This window comes from Hetaerina americana, unplaced genomic scaffold, assembly GCF_022747635.1.
Source record: "Hetaerina americana unplaced genomic scaffold, ioHetAmer1.1.p SCAF_3, whole genome shotgun sequence".
Lineage (NCBI taxonomy): Eukaryota > Metazoa > Arthropoda > Insecta > Odonata > Calopterygidae > Hetaerina > Hetaerina americana.
This window is the reverse complement of record NW_027286874.1, coordinates 66,027,198-66,043,745: the sequence shown is the minus strand read 5'-3', so window position 1 is coordinate 66,043,745 and position 16,548 is coordinate 66,027,198. Positions and strand designations below refer to the sequence as shown.

At 38.8% G+C, this 16,548-nt stretch overlaps 1 protein-coding gene across 1 annotated transcript in view; it reads left to right on the top strand.

Annotated features, from left to right (window-relative positions):
• The window catches only part of SLO2 (slowpoke 2), a 180,610-nt gene that overhangs the window by 55,726 nt on the left and 108,336 nt on the right, over positions 1–16,548 (top strand). Inside the window, exons 2-4 of the mRNA XM_071587132.1 lie at positions 5,493–5,572; positions 7,049–7,148; positions 9,261–9,459. Of these exons, the coding sequence (XP_071443233.1) occupies positions 5,493–5,572; positions 7,049–7,148; positions 9,261–9,459 (379 nt within the window). The remainder of the gene's footprint in view (positions 1–5,492; positions 5,573–7,048; positions 7,149–9,260; positions 9,460–16,548) is intronic.

Here is a 16,548-nt window from a genome sequence, read left to right as displayed (position 1 = left end):
ATAATTGGTGTGTGATTTTTAACTGATACTTCTTTTAATTGTGACTCATTTATATACAATATATATATATGTCAAGGTATTCTTATATTATTTATTGATGCTGAAATTTTACCAGATTAGGAAGTTAAAATCGCGGTTTTTATTAAAAACTAAGCAATTCCTCTAAAACGTTGAGCTTCTTTGGCATAGTTAAACATTATTTAATACCCATTACATGATTCCCCCAAGCATTTATAATGCATTAAGGGGACACAGTAGTCCAGGGGTAGAGCGTTAAACTACTTAACAGAGGGCCCGGGTTCGATTTCCTGGCACGCTCAGCTCCACCCAAGGTGTGTGATTTTTTGGGAACCAGATCCGCCTGGGAAGCCATATCTGGCATATGGAAAGGAACTGGCCCCCCTACCCTGATGTGAGAATTTCGCACACCGTCGGCCTTAGTGTTGGATGAACTCTACCGTCACCTACCTAACGGGTTGATCCCTGTGTTTTTTAAAATGCATGATTACACCATCACCTGAGTAAATTGCACCAAGTGAGCATTAGCTATATAACCTGACAGGGTAAATGCACCTCTAAACTTGGATATAATGACCACTCTCGAACAGAAAAGCCTACAAACAAACCCAAGAAAGACAGAAGCGGATAGCACATTTAATAATGCACTCGTATTTTTATTTGCCTACTTGGAATTTTTATGTACCCCCAAGTCACATTCAAATGTAAATTTTCCTTTTCTTTCGTAAATCAATTTGATATTTGAAATAGTTTTAGGGTAAGCAGTTTTGTACTGACTCACAATCTTAAAACTTGTAAACATGTTGATTTTTCTCTCATTTGGCTTGTCAGTTTATTTTTATACCATTCGTAGTCGTTTTATACCAGATTTGCGGAACTAAAATGCGAATATTACATTTGAACTCGTATGTTACATATATTTTGCATATCATTAATATTTTAGTTTGGATTTATTCCTCTAAAAGCGAAGTTGTTATTTTATAACTTGCTTCTCTAAAGAGTCTTAGGATATGTCAATTAAATGAAAAAATAATGCAGCGAGGACTGTTTATTTTCCCTAGTATCTCAAATATTAACAATATTTGAGAAAAAGTTATCTCCGTGATTTGACGGTAGGCGACCGTTGTTTCTCAAATTCCGCCCTCACCGTTTTTCGGCGCAAAGGGTCTTGGTCTTCATCATCCGCGTATCCCTTTTCCAAGTTTAGAGAAGAATTACCTCAACCCATTTTCAGAGGATTAAACTTTTCCAAACTAGGACTATCGGTGACGAGTTCTGAAGCAGGATTCTATATCAAGTGGGTCGTGATATAGAATAGTCGCCATGCTGGGATGGAAAAAGTGCGGAGGTAACAAAAAAGAAACGACCGAGTGAGATGCGAGAGGAAGAGCACGTGATGGTCTGGCAGGGCGCTGAAGTAAGGTTCGGCTCTCGGGAGACTGAGAGAGAGAGCCTTGGCACGTCCATGGCCGGGTTGCGAGGGGATAAGTGTACCAGGCAAGAACTTCGTGTGATGAGACAGTCTCTCAGGCTTAGCGATCGATTCGTCTTCAAGAGAGGGTATTGAGAGAAGGACGACAAAAGAGTATAATTAATGGATTGGGAAAGGATTGTCGTCCGAGAATGCTTGTGAGTACTATTGTGCCGCACACACTCGCACGACAGAAAACAGCGTGACACGCATGTACGCGTTTCTATTGATTCTACGCATCATATCTTTGATAAAAGAGCCACCAAAAGCTGGAGCAGTTTGCAACCGCCCGTAAAGAAACAGCAAAATTTGCCTTTTATGCCCATTTTCACGGAACTCTTTCAGCTTTCGTGCCACCAATAATAGTAGGTTGTTTTATTTACGGCTGAAGAAGTATTTTGCATTTCGTCGAAGTCCTGCATTGTAGACCAACTTCTTGATATTGATGATATTGATTTATCTACTTACTTCTCCAGAGCTTCAACTAATTTCCTAAAATACCTTTAAGTAGTAGTCAGGTTTTCTGTAACAAATATAATTTGTTCATCCAAGCAGGTACTCACCGAAGTTATGTTCCTCAGTTTTATTATCAAGGGTCTGCGCCCGAGAATTAAGATCGCATTGACAACATACATGTAGTTCTACTCTTCGTTATTTAATTTTGCTATGAATTTCTCCGAATAGTTCTTCACTAATCTTGGCATCATCTTTCAGTATCTAAAGCTTCCTTGCTCGCCAATATTTTTATCTCATCGGCAAATATCTTCCACGGATGCAATCCCACATAAAAAATACTTCGAGCACGATGCTGACTCATATTTTACATTATATTTTTAACTCAGAGAATACTGCATTACTAAGCAACAAACTAAATAACTGCTACTATTTTGCTAAATATTACAACGAGTTTTATCCATGATTTATGCATATAAAATGCAATGTAGCCAATGGTTACTGCATTGGACAATGGGCAAATATAAATCCCGAAGTCCTGAGAATGGTGTCCACGTAATCCTTAAATTTCGAGATCGAAATTCCCTACAGTGTTCTGAGATACGGAATTTCGGGGATCGTTGCCTCGGTCAACGAAATCCAAGCCCTTCATTCCGTTCTCGTCACGGATATTCATGGCTGTCCAAACCACCCCACCCCCAAAGTGCGTATCGTCATTTGCGGACGGCGCCATAGATCTCGGATTCTTCCCTCTCCATCCATCCCCGTGACCTACCTACCTAAGGAAAAGGGAATGACGAAAACCACTTCCCATCGCTCCCCCTGCAAGGGGGAGCGATGTCACCCGCTCGAAGCACCGAGAAAGGCCAGCGACGTTCTTTCTTCTTTTTTAGGTCGCAGAATCCGAAACTTTTACGAGAAGCGTCACCGCCACTTTCAGAATATTCGGTGGAAAATAATTTTTCCTTAGTATTTTGGTAGCTCAATTTCATTTGCTAAACCCTACCTTTCAATTCCAAAATTTAGTTTAGCTAATTTTTTATTTTCGAAATGAAATTACATGGGTTACTTTTGTTTTCGAAAAGATTTTCAAAGGTCATTAAAGTCAAAGAGAAGCACCACGTTCACGCAGAAAGTATTGAATAATATATAATATAATAATAATAGTATAATATATAATAATAATAGCCAAATAATGAACTCTCCTAGAGTCGGTGATCCAAATTCTTTTTTTAACGGGCAACGCATTTCTGCTATTTCCAGGGAGTCCGGCTAAAATCCAAGCAAATCAATAAGCGACAGAAAAGGAAATCTGATCCTTCCACACAGCAAATGGACCTAACATATTTCAATCCACGTGAACTGAATATTTTAGTAGGGTACATATTATTGATGCTCAAGGTTATCTTTTCCTATTTCCGTCGAAAGTTGAGGTCATATTGGAGATTCCTGAAGGAATTCATGCACGAAGGGAGAGATTCCAACCAGTCGTACTCCACTGCGTCCGTTATTGCTTAAGGTTCATAAATATATAGCATTTATATAAATATATATATGTAAACATATATATAAACATATATATAAACATATATTCAAACATATATATATATATATATATCATAATTTTGTCAAGGACTCTTAGGGTATAACTCCAGTTTGGTCGGGTTCAATGAATTTAGTCCCTTTCAATCGCCGAAGATGACTATATACGCTTGTAAAAAATGTTATTATAACCCTATACTGTCCGTAGACTAGACCATTTGTTACATCATTTGACATTTTCGATTGTTTTCGGCCCATGACTCCCTCCGTTAGGCTCTCGGCAACTCCCCAGAGGACTGGGGAGTATTTTTGACCCTTATCCGAAATTAATGTAAAGATGTTCTTTTCATATCTTAACTTTCAATTTGATAACCTCTTCTTGTTGCCACATTTGTCATCGCCTGAATACTCTTTTATATTTACGAAACAATATCCTCTTCACCGAGCCCTTTCTCTTGTCCCGAATATTTACTGGTGGCTCTGCATCTTTGCAAGGACAACCATGACGTCCGTGCGGAGGAGACCCCTAACGCAGAAGTGATATTACTCCCTCCTGGATGCATCGTTGGCTTGTCCTATGATTTCCCTGTGTCACGTGAGGCGATGTAATTAGTATTTTCAGGTCAAGGTCTCCCCGTTCGGAGAACGGAAGATTCGCGACCCTTCCCCAGAGATGTGCGGGGAGGGGGGGAGTAGGCGAGGGGGACAGAAAGCGATGAGGTTGAGTGCAGAGGCATTTGAGAGTGCGCAAGACCTCTGGTGGGAAGAAGGCGATGCGAGTCGCTAGATAACAGATCCATCCGTGACTCCTCCCCGTGCTGATTGCAAGTTCGAGTCTCAGTTTAGCCCGCGGCGGAGTGTTAAATTGATAAGTTCACCGGTATGCCCCTCGCTCCAGACGGCGATGGAAATAATCGATAACCCGAAACACTCTGTTTTATTCTTTGGCCCACTTACCACTTCCATTCTGGAGCCCCCACTCGAGGAGTCGAGTTTCACTAAGTGCCCCCACGTACTGTGGATCACTTCTCCCGTGCTTACCTTCTGTGAGAGACCAGATCGTATAATCAATTGAACGAAGCCAAAATACTGACCCCAGAGAAATAGCACCACAGTTGTTAACTTGTTTCACTTCCAGTTCGAGAATGACCGGCTTTTTTTTTAAATTGTGGATTACTTTCTTACAATAATGCCTATATTCTTTAGACTTTCCCACTAAAAGAAGGCTCAATCTTATATGGATCATTAATCACAGTTATCGCCAGTGAACTGATGACAATTTTAACAGTCATGATCGCGTTAATATGTTATTCATATTTAGATAGAGAGCCGCGATACATGACAAGACATTGGGGGTTCTTGAATGTTTTTCTTAAATTTTGTGCCCTTTTTCTTTCATAACTTAAAATTCTCCAGGCATTAGAGTCATTGGCGAGTTTTTTAATTGGCGGGCAGAGTTTTAAATATGTTTTCATTGATAATTTTAAATATGAATTTGGAATTAATTTCTAGGACTCTTCTCCTAAAGTGTGTCGCTAATTTGGTCCTATGTGTATTTTATTTCATCAAGTAAGAATATAAAACGAAAACAAGATTTGCCATTTTATAATATATAATGGTATTAAAATAAATATAAATATTTGATAACGAAATTTAAGGAGCTAGTATATCTAGAGCATAAACTAAATAGCTCATAGTATCTCTTATGAAACTACTGATTTTGAGAGGTCTCCAATTTCTTGGCCAATTCATATTTTAAAATGTAAAATATATTTCTTTGCGAGCACTTAGTTGGGAAATTTTAAAGTCATCTCTTATATATATCTTAGGAATTGAAACCTCTTTGGCAACGCATAAATTCATAAAAACACCGATATAGAGTTTTAAAATAAAGAAGCACAAAGAAAGGACACTCACATATGTAGTTTATATATAAATGAAATAATTTAAAAAGCAAATCTCTAGTTTTGTAATATAACTAATGTACCAATATTGTCTATCATTACAGAGTTCGTGTAGAATATTACGTCAATGAAAATACCTTCAAGGAGAGACTGCAGCTCTACTTTATCAAAAATCAGAGATCTAGTGAGTATTAAAGTTCTCCTCCGCTTAGTTATCATTTACAGGTATTACATTACCTGTACACAACACAGGTTTACATTACCTGTATTATAGCACGGATTCTTTATTTTTCTACATTACATGCTTATTATACATTCCCAGACATGACAGTGGGGAAATCCCTACTCTTTCATGTTTTATTTGACACAGCTACAGGCATTTTATGTTACAATAATTATTGCTTTCTATTGTTTTCAATTAAATTCAAGGTAATTTCCTATTGCTCTTAATTTTGTTAAATGACCATAGTCATCGGTCACTTTCCCGACATAAATTTCACAGTCTATTATTTAACAAATGAATAATAATGATTTTGTAGCTCATTGGTAGCAAGAGGTAATTTTAGAAAAAATAATAATTTTTTCAGTATCATAACTATTCTCTTATTTTGAAGTATTTACTTTGATGATGCTATAACATAAAATGACGTCAATCCCCCAACTCATGAAAGCTAAAATTCTTGTGCTGTTTGCGAATAATCAAATCGTAATTGTTATTACTTTGGAGCGCTGGCAGAAAAATTCCATCAGTACAGTCCATAAAATGCAGGAAAATTTTTCGCTGATGTTCTTGTAATTATTTTTGCTTCTTTTTAAAATGTCATCACTCTATAATAAAATAAATATAAGCATATTTCCCCTCTCATGCACGTGAGAAGCTAGCATCAGTGTGCATCTTTCAAATTGTTTATTACTCTGATAGAGTCTGTGGTATACTTTGCGGAAATTCCATTTCTTTTGCAATAAAATTCAATTGTAATACAATTTTAATTCCATATCCCAAACAATAATCGTAATCAAAGCAAGGTTTTTTTAATGCAAAAATATATACTCCCGACTATTTCAATTAGTTTCCGTAATAAGGTGAGGAGAAAAATTTTTTTCTAAAATAAATGCAGATGGATATATCCTTCTCCGACCTATGTAAATCCTTTACTCTTGAGGATATCAGACGAGGAAGCTTTCCCTTTTAAGCTTCACAATCCTCTACCTTATTTCCTCCGTTCCACTCATCTTTCCGCAGCCTTTCATGTACACGGAATATAAATTCAAAATTCAGGCGAAAAAGTAACGGTTGGGAAGAGTGTTGACGCTTCCACGTGAAAAAAATGAGTTAATTTAAATTCATAATACTCGGCATTATGATGCACGGAGGGTAATCCTGGCGTTGGAACTCCACCGTAAAGTTAACTATAGAAGTTATTTAAATGTTTGCTTGCCATATGTATAAGAAATAATAATCTAAAACTGTCCAAAAAGTTGAATTACATTATCCTTCCGCGGAAAAATATTTGTGTCGCTTGATATTTAATCGTGAATGTCTTTGTCGAAGCCTTCCCTTAAGTCACGAGTGTATTTTAATATATTTTGTTTCAACATCGTGTATATTAATAAATTTAATTAAACTGTGATTTTTCTGATTTTCATTGTTTACTTTCAGGCCTTCGAATTCGTATAGCTAATCTACTTTTTAAACTCTTGACCTGCGCCCTGTACATATTTCGTGTGGTCACAGAAGGGAACCCCATCGATGCAACTTGGTAAGTGACATTAAAATTGTAAAAAAATCAATGAAGTAGTCTTAGGTCTAATTCTAACAAGTATTGAATGACATAAATAATCTTTTCAGAAACAGTGAACGGATAAATTACAGCAATGTCAAATGTTATCCTATAAATAATGATATTGTGTTACATGAAAACAAAAACTGGCTGAAATTTTCTACTTAAATTTTTATTGCTCTATTGCCACCTTTATGTTTTAAAAAACGCTATTTTTGTCATTTAGCAACATTTTGGCCATTCCAGGCCTAACTCTAAATCGTATACATTATACTGACTGGAAATTTTTGAATATGTAATCTGTTTAAATATAAACAACCACCATGGCCCCATGATTTTAGAGTTCATCTTTGTAACTCTTTAATTTTTTGCTGTTTAATTGTTGCCTGATTTGATTCACAGTCACTCAAAAAGCTTTGACGAGTCAATGATTCAAATGGAAACTCGATGAGTGTTTCAGAGAGCGACACTGTGGGGTTTATATTAAGGCGTCCTTTCGCCGAGCCCAATATATATTTATTCGACGAGTTCATAATGTCTCGTCTACTTTTTAGCATAGATTAAGATACAGCTCAACTTATTTTGTTTTGCAACGCATTATTCAGTAAGAATACCTTTGCAGAAAACGACATTATTCCTCATTTTTCATTAATTTGTTTCCAAGGTTGGAAAAAGTTACGAAAGAATGAAAAAGACAAGGACTCACGTCGTAAGATTAAATATTCCCCAAAAATGTGGAGTATTTCGTTTTTTGTCTCCTCTATTTTGCTCATGGATTCAATAATTCTTCCAGGGAAAACCTTTTTCTCGACGGAATTCCGCTACTCGTTAATATCATCTTCGTTCGCCTTCATTTTTCTCGATACTTGAGAAGAACGATCCAAGAAATATCGTCTTAGTTCCTCCTTTCTGCTAACTGCTACTTCCACTCTGCTGGTTGAAAGAATTTTCAATTTGCATGCAACCAGGAATTTTCCTCCTTATCAGATTTCTGGTAATTTTTTCCGTTCATGAATTCATTTCAGACAAATGAAATACACTTTTCGTAATTCCTCTCATTTCATGCTAAATCTCACGGGTAAACAAAGTCAAGTGTATATTTACCTATTGGTGAAAATTCTTTAGTTTTTCCTATTCGAAGCGCATTCGTTGGCTTCGCCAAAAAATGTTATGGTATTATAGGGTGCCCATATTGCAGATTCTGTAAATTATGAGCGCGATCCCAAATTGGTAGTTCAGTCATTATCATCATTTGAAAATTCAACATATTTTTATCTCTGCTTTCTAACTAAGCACAGGAGCATTACTTTCCGGGAACAAGGAAAACAGGCCTGCTTGTTGCATCTTCTCGAATTTGCTAGTTAAAAATCTGTACCTGAAGTAAAATTTTAGCTAGCATCATTTTATTTTCAAGATTTAGAATAACACAGGAAAATTACTATTTGGGACTCCGATGTTATTGTGCATATATCCACTTTTTATTTGAACTAATAAAACATTTAATTTCCTTGAATCGATGGAACCCTTTTCTTACGTTGATTTTTTTTCAGACGAAAGTTGAGCCAGTTCTGACGAAAAATCCTCCCAAGTTACTTGCACAAAATCAAGATATCGATATTCTTACCATATTAAATGTCGGGTACAGTATAACAACAATACGATATAAAGATTCCATTCCATTTACTAATTAATTGCGTTGTTCTCAAATTAAAGACGATGTTTTGCTTAACGAGTTGATGAGTCATCATATTTCTAGCAAACCTCATGCAAACCCCGCGACAGTTGAGTTTATCAAGTCGAAAAAGATTGTTTTGAATTATTACGTGGAAAATTATCGATCTATACAAATGTATCAAGCGTACATTTCGATTAAGATAATCTGTAAGTTGAGCTTCAGCATTGTTGTTCTTGAAATTCAGCTAGTTTAATATTTTCATCGATTACGTTATGAACCAATATCTTCGGCAAATTTGCCATTAGTTTGCAGGCTAAGGAGACGCTATGCTATATTTCAATACATACTGTAAATGCTGTTTGAAAATTCTAATTTCTAATGAAATGATAATTTTATCTTCATTTCTCCTAATCCAGTTACGAATGTCAACTCGGAAATAAAACCATCTACATTTTGTCGAGCAACCTGACCGAGGAAGAGTTTCAGGAGAATCCCATAATCAACTGGGAAGCCATACTGTGGGTGAACAGGTCACTGGAGCTATGGCTCGTCCAGGTGGTGCTAGCGATGGTCAGCCTAACGGAGGCCTTGCTTCTTGCCTATCTCGGATACAAGGTAAATGCATCCTTGAACGAAGATTCTTCCTACGGGAATACTTCAAACTGCTGTAATATCCATTCCGCTTTTTTTCCAAAAATATAGGATTGAGCCGAATAGATAGATAGAGGAAATTTCTTTCAGGTCAATTGGGTAGAAATTTAAAATTAAGATTTAGGGGATCTGAAAGAAGGGTTCCCGGGTACCTATCGAAGAACCTGTGGAATAAGGGAAGGATGATTGGTCAAAAGGAGCTTTCCCGTTTCTGATCGTAGATGCGCTCGACGGCATAAGTGGATCAGTGAAAAAAATTGGTCATACGAGTGAATGCCCGTTGAGAATAAAAGTATTACGAGTATAAAATCCAATGAAACGAGATAAAATTAGGCCTCGAGGAGAAATGAGAGCAAATGACACGTGCAGTAAAAAAAATAATCTTTTCGACTCGCTCTTGCAATTTAAAAGGGAAATAGGACGTGTTCCTGCTGATTGATTGCATGTGATATACTTGTACATCTTTAATTTGGAACCGAGAGCAAAATTTCATTATAATTGGTTTCCAGTAAAATACGTTTTCTGCTCGCAAAACATTTTTGATTGCCATGCACGTTGTAACATTTACCGAAATTCGGCGAAACATCGAAGGCTTTTTACCTAAAAACAGTAATTACCCGAAATCAATTTAAACTCCGTTACATTGAAATTACATTTCTGTAAATATTGGGAGAAGAATATAGAGTGGCAAAAAATGGTTTACTTACTCCACGTAAATTAACTGTGAAATCGGAAGAGTCGCTGATAATTGAGTTGTAGAGCTTTTTTGGACGATCAAAATGTACCACCATATTTGCCCTGGAATATGGAGACTATTTTTAATTAGTTTATTTCACAGCAGTACGTAGATTATCAACAGTCATAATTTACCAATTCGCAAACATTACTCGATTTCATGTGAGTTGGTTGTGAACAAATGTAAAAATTATCAGTTTTTTCCAACATTAAGTTTTGAAGTTTACAATGATACGTGTGTTTGAGTATGCTGGCGAGAGTATCTCATGGATTCATATTTATCTGTAAGTACACGTTTATTCATATTCGGCTGTTACTTTGACATTCCCCACCATACCTCCTTGGAATAGCTTAAAGGGTATTGCGTAGACATACATGTAAATGCAGGTTATAGCAGCTTAACACACTTCTCATCCCTCATAAAATCGGCAATAACATTCGATCCTTAACGATCCACAGCGTCGGGAGTATTTTGTCTTCGAATCTCCCACCCCTCAGTAATTTTTGATGAATTCTATTTCTCAGAATTCGGCCCGTAAACAACTGCAAGCACGCCGCTTTCGAACAAATGCATCTCGGCAGTTTAAATTTGTACTTTTGGGAATGTAATAACTTTAAGTATAAATGAAAATCCAAATCCAGTGACTACAGGGTTCGTGCACGTATTTACGTTACAGTGTATGGAATTCTGATGTTTTCCTGTGTGGTATTTTTACACCACGTTGTGTTTTGACTGCAGTGTTACGCTGAGAGTGGGAATGATTTTTTACCTTAACCAATCACTCAATGACGAGCGTGAAGAAGTTGCCACATTTACTCATATGCTTTGACTTTTCGGCCGATGTGGAATATTTGTTCGGTGAAACGGCTTTGTATGACTATTAATTAATTAATGCACCGAAAATAACCTTTCATACGCAAATTGGACGGTTAACAGCGAAGCTATGGTGTTACAAGGGCTTGGTTAATTTTAATTTGTTAGCAATTAGGTGTGAGATGCATAGGAATAGCTAATCTTAGGGAACATCTTAACCACCAATAATGGGTTACAAGTATGAAATAATATAATAAGTCGACACATAACGATCTCGTAGCAGATAGGTAGATAAAGCAATTCCCTCCCTGGAAATTTCGATCCCTGGAATCAACCACAGCATTTAAACCGAAGGTTGGATTGATTTATCAGGGTTTAGTTCACATCATCCTAAAACCTTAAGGCGTGCAAAATTCACACATCACGTTAGGTGGGGTAGTTCCTTTCCCTTTGCCACCTGCGGTTTTTCAGGAAGATCTGATACCCGAAAACTCACACGGCTCAAGTGAAACTGATGGTACCCATGGGTGTTACCCAAAATCGAACCCGGACTCTTTGGTCTGTAGTCAAGCGCTCTACCAATGGACTTCCACAACCATATTACAGTAATGAATATCTTACTTGTGAAATTACTCTTTTCGTGATCTTTTCTGTCCATAAATCCCGATGTCGTTATGTTTAGTTGAAATGAAGATTAACTTTAATTTCAGAATAAGCCCAAAAATCAGTTTTATAATCGCTGGTTTGGTCCTAATCGGCCGCGAAACTTACTCGTTGAGTTGAAGACGGTGGGTAAAATCGTTAGCATATCCACGTTCACTTGCGAGCAGTCTGAAAATATTTATAAAATCATGCCTGTCGGTAAATTTCACAATGAGTAATTTCCTCGCAAAATACTGATTGAATTTTAGGGAACATTATGAAACCGGGCTCAAGAGTTCTGTTTGGCAACAAGTGCATGGTCCCTAAGCCAGTGAACATATTCACGCCTCCCGAATCGAGGGCGTTGATACCTTCGGTCGGACAGTGGTGATATCTTCGGGAACCTTGATATTTGTCCATATCCATCCACTTCATATCTCCTCGCACCTGCTCGCATCTAAATCGAGTTTCAATGATTTACTCCCCCCTGAACTTGATTGGCTAACCCTCTTCTTGCCGGGAACTCGCCTTTCCTCCTCTCTGATGTTTCTTCCGTTGCGCTCCGAGTCCTTAAATGCCTTAATATCTCCCAAGGACGCGTCGCATCAAATGCTGCTTCCCGGTCTCGGCATCGCAATTTTCGTAATAGCCCGTAATGCTACCCAAACACCATCCCTTCTAAATCGATTACTCACGCTCTACCTCCCCTCTTCGGACCGCATCCCTGAGCGAATATTACCTCGTTCTCGCGGGACTCGAAGGGCAAAGTTTATGGATCGAATTTTATTTCTCTCTTATCTGTGGGTTTTCCGGCATTTTAACCATGTGTGCTAACGATATTCGCGCCCAAAATGAGGTACTCTCGTGACGGAACTTTTTTACGCTTAAATCAATGATTGACAGTCAATACGTAAAATTGGATCAGTGTCATCAAGAAATTTCTCTTCTTTGCGAGAACCATTTAAGAGCGCAACTTCCCGGTAAAACCTAGAAATATTTAGATAAAACGAAACTTTCTGGAAATCAGGCAAATGTTTTAAATTCATCAAGTTCTTGCGATGAAAATCAACAGACGTATTTGGGCAATAAAACTTGCTGAATGTCAGACAGATGTCTTGAATTCAGCAAGTTCTCAAAATTTGCCACCTTTCTTAAAAGTTTAAGGCTCCTAGATTTACTTAAAAGATTGTACACACTTAGTTAAGGTAATCTTTTTGAATTTCTGTAATTTAGGAGTAAATATTTTACCGTCGAAAGCAGTGTGGACAAATGACTTATTACACTCATCACGAGTCAATATTAATGCGCTCACTTAATTCATGCTGTCAATTATGCATCGAAAATTAAGATTGATTAATTATTTATCGTGGTACGTATATCGATCCATAGCAATAAGAATATAATCTTTATCTCATCTGCGATTACGTTACATATACAAGATGTCATGTTGGTGTGTGGCAGGGGTTTTTAACACAAAATCAACCATCATGAATTTGCAGAAAATTATATTATTTTCGTCATAGGAATGACATTAGATTACAATTTGAATTTTTTATTCGCCCTTTTTGGATTCTTATCTTCTTTCGTAGTTTGGAATTGTGTGAGGGGATGAGTAAGTATTTGGATGTTTTAAATTAAGAAATCTCGGCAGGAGCTTATTTCTCTTATATTACGGGGACAATATATCTGTCAATGCCTGCGAATTCAGACTCAGTTATGCTTGAATGGTACTACAATGCTATGCTTGAATGGTACCAGTGTACCAATCTATAAGTCTCTCCTCGTGTTTGGAAGGATTCCCATTCTGATTCCTTGGGTAATTGCGCAGCAATTGCTTCCTTTCCTTGACAATTATTTATTTCGGTGACCTGGGTAAAGCAATCACGTTTCTACCATCAGCGGGGAAGCGAACGGAAGCGAGAGCGAATCGTTTCGCTTGCAGAATATGCGACGGCAGCAGCCAGGTGGCGAATAAGAAACCAATCCTCATTCCAATTCGGTTCAAAGTTCCAGCTCGATTTGCGCAATAAAGACGGCCTGCGAGAAGGAGGCGACTGGCGAAGGAGGGTTAGTAGGACCCCGGGCACTTAATCTGTCGCCTTCACTCACGCCTCCCTCGCGAGATACCGACTCCTTCCTGTAACCCCTGCCTTAAAACAAAAGCGAGAGCCGGTTTGGCCCTTCCGCCCGCCACGCGCCCCGCGGCCACGCAATAATACTCCGCGTGCTCGTGGGCGACAAAGGTGAGGACGGGAGCGGAGACCGCCGGGAGGGAAGACGTCGTGAAAGGCGATGGTGACAATAAAAGGGAGAGTGGAGGGCGCGGGGGAGGGAGAGTGACCGCCGTCTCCTGAATCTTTAATGCGGGGGGGGGGGGGGGCCCAAGCGGCGTCCAACTCCCACCTCCCCACGCAAGTCCCCCCAACCCCATTCCACCAAATCCCCCTCCGGCGCCGCTCTTTCCCGCGCGCGAGCCCTTAAAAGATGATGAATACAGAATTTAAGGTTTCCGAGAGGTGAATTTATGAAATATTCTCCATTGCCAAGTTGAGGGCTGGGAAGCGCCGCCTCACTCCCCCAACATGCAATTTCATTCATCCCCACCCCTTTGTCCCTCCACCGCTCCGAAAGTCCGCCTCGAAACTCTATTATTTACATCGTCAATTATTTCTCGGACAGCGCCGTACTTGTTCTCCACCTCCCCTCCCACTCTCCCCCGCTCTCCTACCCGTCGCCCTTTGTCGCCCGCGCGGTCTCTTTTTGAAGCCCGTCTTCCTGCTCGAGACCCTCAATTCCCTCCGTTGCAGCGCTAGACTCCATAGCCTCTCCGTCCCCCCTCCTCCCTCTCCCGCCTATCTCCCTCGATTTGTTTTCTCCCGTGTGCACGGCCCTTAACATCCATCACCCGCCCCTCTCGAGAGGCTCCCTAACGGTGCTGCCACACGCTTCAATCGAAACTGTGGCACGGGAATTCTCAACGACGACGATGCCCGTCGGTCGACGGGGAAGTTCTCCGCGTTTTCCGAGGAAAAATGCTATTTATTTTAATTAGTCCGAAGTGGACTTAATCGTGCCAAACCCTTAAAAAAATGGTTCTTGCATGGCGACACACCGTGGAATTAAATAGTCGTTTTCTAATTCTCCGTAAAGCATATGCACTCGGCCGAGAGATTTTATTATTTCCAAACTCAGCTTCCGTTAAACCGTTCACAGAATAAATAGGTGATGGCCCTTTCAAGAAAGTGTCGTCCGCAATTGCTTTTCTAATCCGGATTGCAAAAAATCTCCGGAATATATCTTTCAATTGTGCATATGTAATTTGCAAGTACCGACTTTGCTTATACTTCCCGAGATAAAACTTTTTCGTTCGCATCGCGTTGAAATAGAGTAAAACGTAATTAGTGACGAAATCTTATCTTTAAATGTTTGGTCGTTTAGAAACGAACGGATCTCGGTGAGTCAGTTAAATTCGTAAAAGTTAAATTCGTATAGACCGAAAGCCTGGTCACTTTAGCTCTCTATTAACGTATAATAGGGACGGGTTGAGGATCGAAGCAAGGCAAAGGGTCACGTGGCCGGAGGGATTTAACAGTCTCAATCCCGTCCAGATTCGGTCAGGAGCACTATCAATCATTTAATCTTCAATCGATCACGTGTACCCTTAAGCCTCTTAGGATATTCCAGCCATCCCACGGACTCGAAAGGCAAATGGGTCCAGGGAAGCGTAGCCTTGAGTGACGCGAGATTTTGGTTGGTCGCTCCGGGTGGTCGAGTGTTTCGGATGCGTCCACCGAAATGGAGCACGGTACGGGGCGATAAGGCCGAAAAGCAAACCGAACCAATAAAAGATATGCTGATACCACAAGGATCAAAGGACTTCTAACCGGAACCACATCATTAAATTTATCAAAAATATTTTCATGGTATTGCATAAATTTACCCGACATTCCTTCACCACGAATATCGCGAAATGACGCATGCACCATAGAATTTCATGCAACAAAAAAATTCCTAGAGCACTTTTATTTTTTGCTCACATTCTCACATTTTTAGTACTCGAGTAATCGATTTTGGAAGTAATTAAACTATCCCATAGTGTCATACATGTATCCCAGTTTTACAGGTTCTCTCATAACTTTTGTCAGTTTTCACAACTATCTACATATGTAAGTATTTTACTGCATTCAAGGCAATTGTTTTTTAAGTCGAAGTTTATCCGCATAAAACGAATGCTCGTAGGAAAGTATCCAATCTACACAAACTTCCAAATTTGACTGCGACCATTGACCAAGCAACTAGCCAATACTTCTATGGAGTGACCGCCTATTCAGTCTTATTGAATTCAGTGGTTCCAGGATCTAATTTGTGAAATATCATCATCACTGAATAAGCAAACATAGTTTTTTTCACGCTAAATGTTATAAACAACTACCAGCTTTGAGCCATAGGCGACATTACGTAATAATGACGCCTGCGCATGCTTCCAAACCAGTAGGAGTAGTCAAAACGTTCAGTGTTAAAATACTATACAAAGTTTATTAATTTAGTGCTGTCATATTTTGGTCTCAGTTGATTGAGGCGATGCTAAAGGTGTTCATACAGAGAAATCTGGAACGAAGTTAGAAAATAGCGAGAAAACAATTCGATTAGTCGGAACGTATAAAATGTAAGGGGATTGTTTGGGTCGCAACTCGGTGCTGATTTTTTTCTCCACTCCCATTGAAAGCAGTACAAATCGATGAAGTACGTATGACATACTCTATCATCCTTATTGTCTTTGAACTTTTCCAAAATTTGATAAATAAATAAGATGATAATTCGAGAAGTGAATTTAATAAATTGAAATACGCTTTTTAGAATAA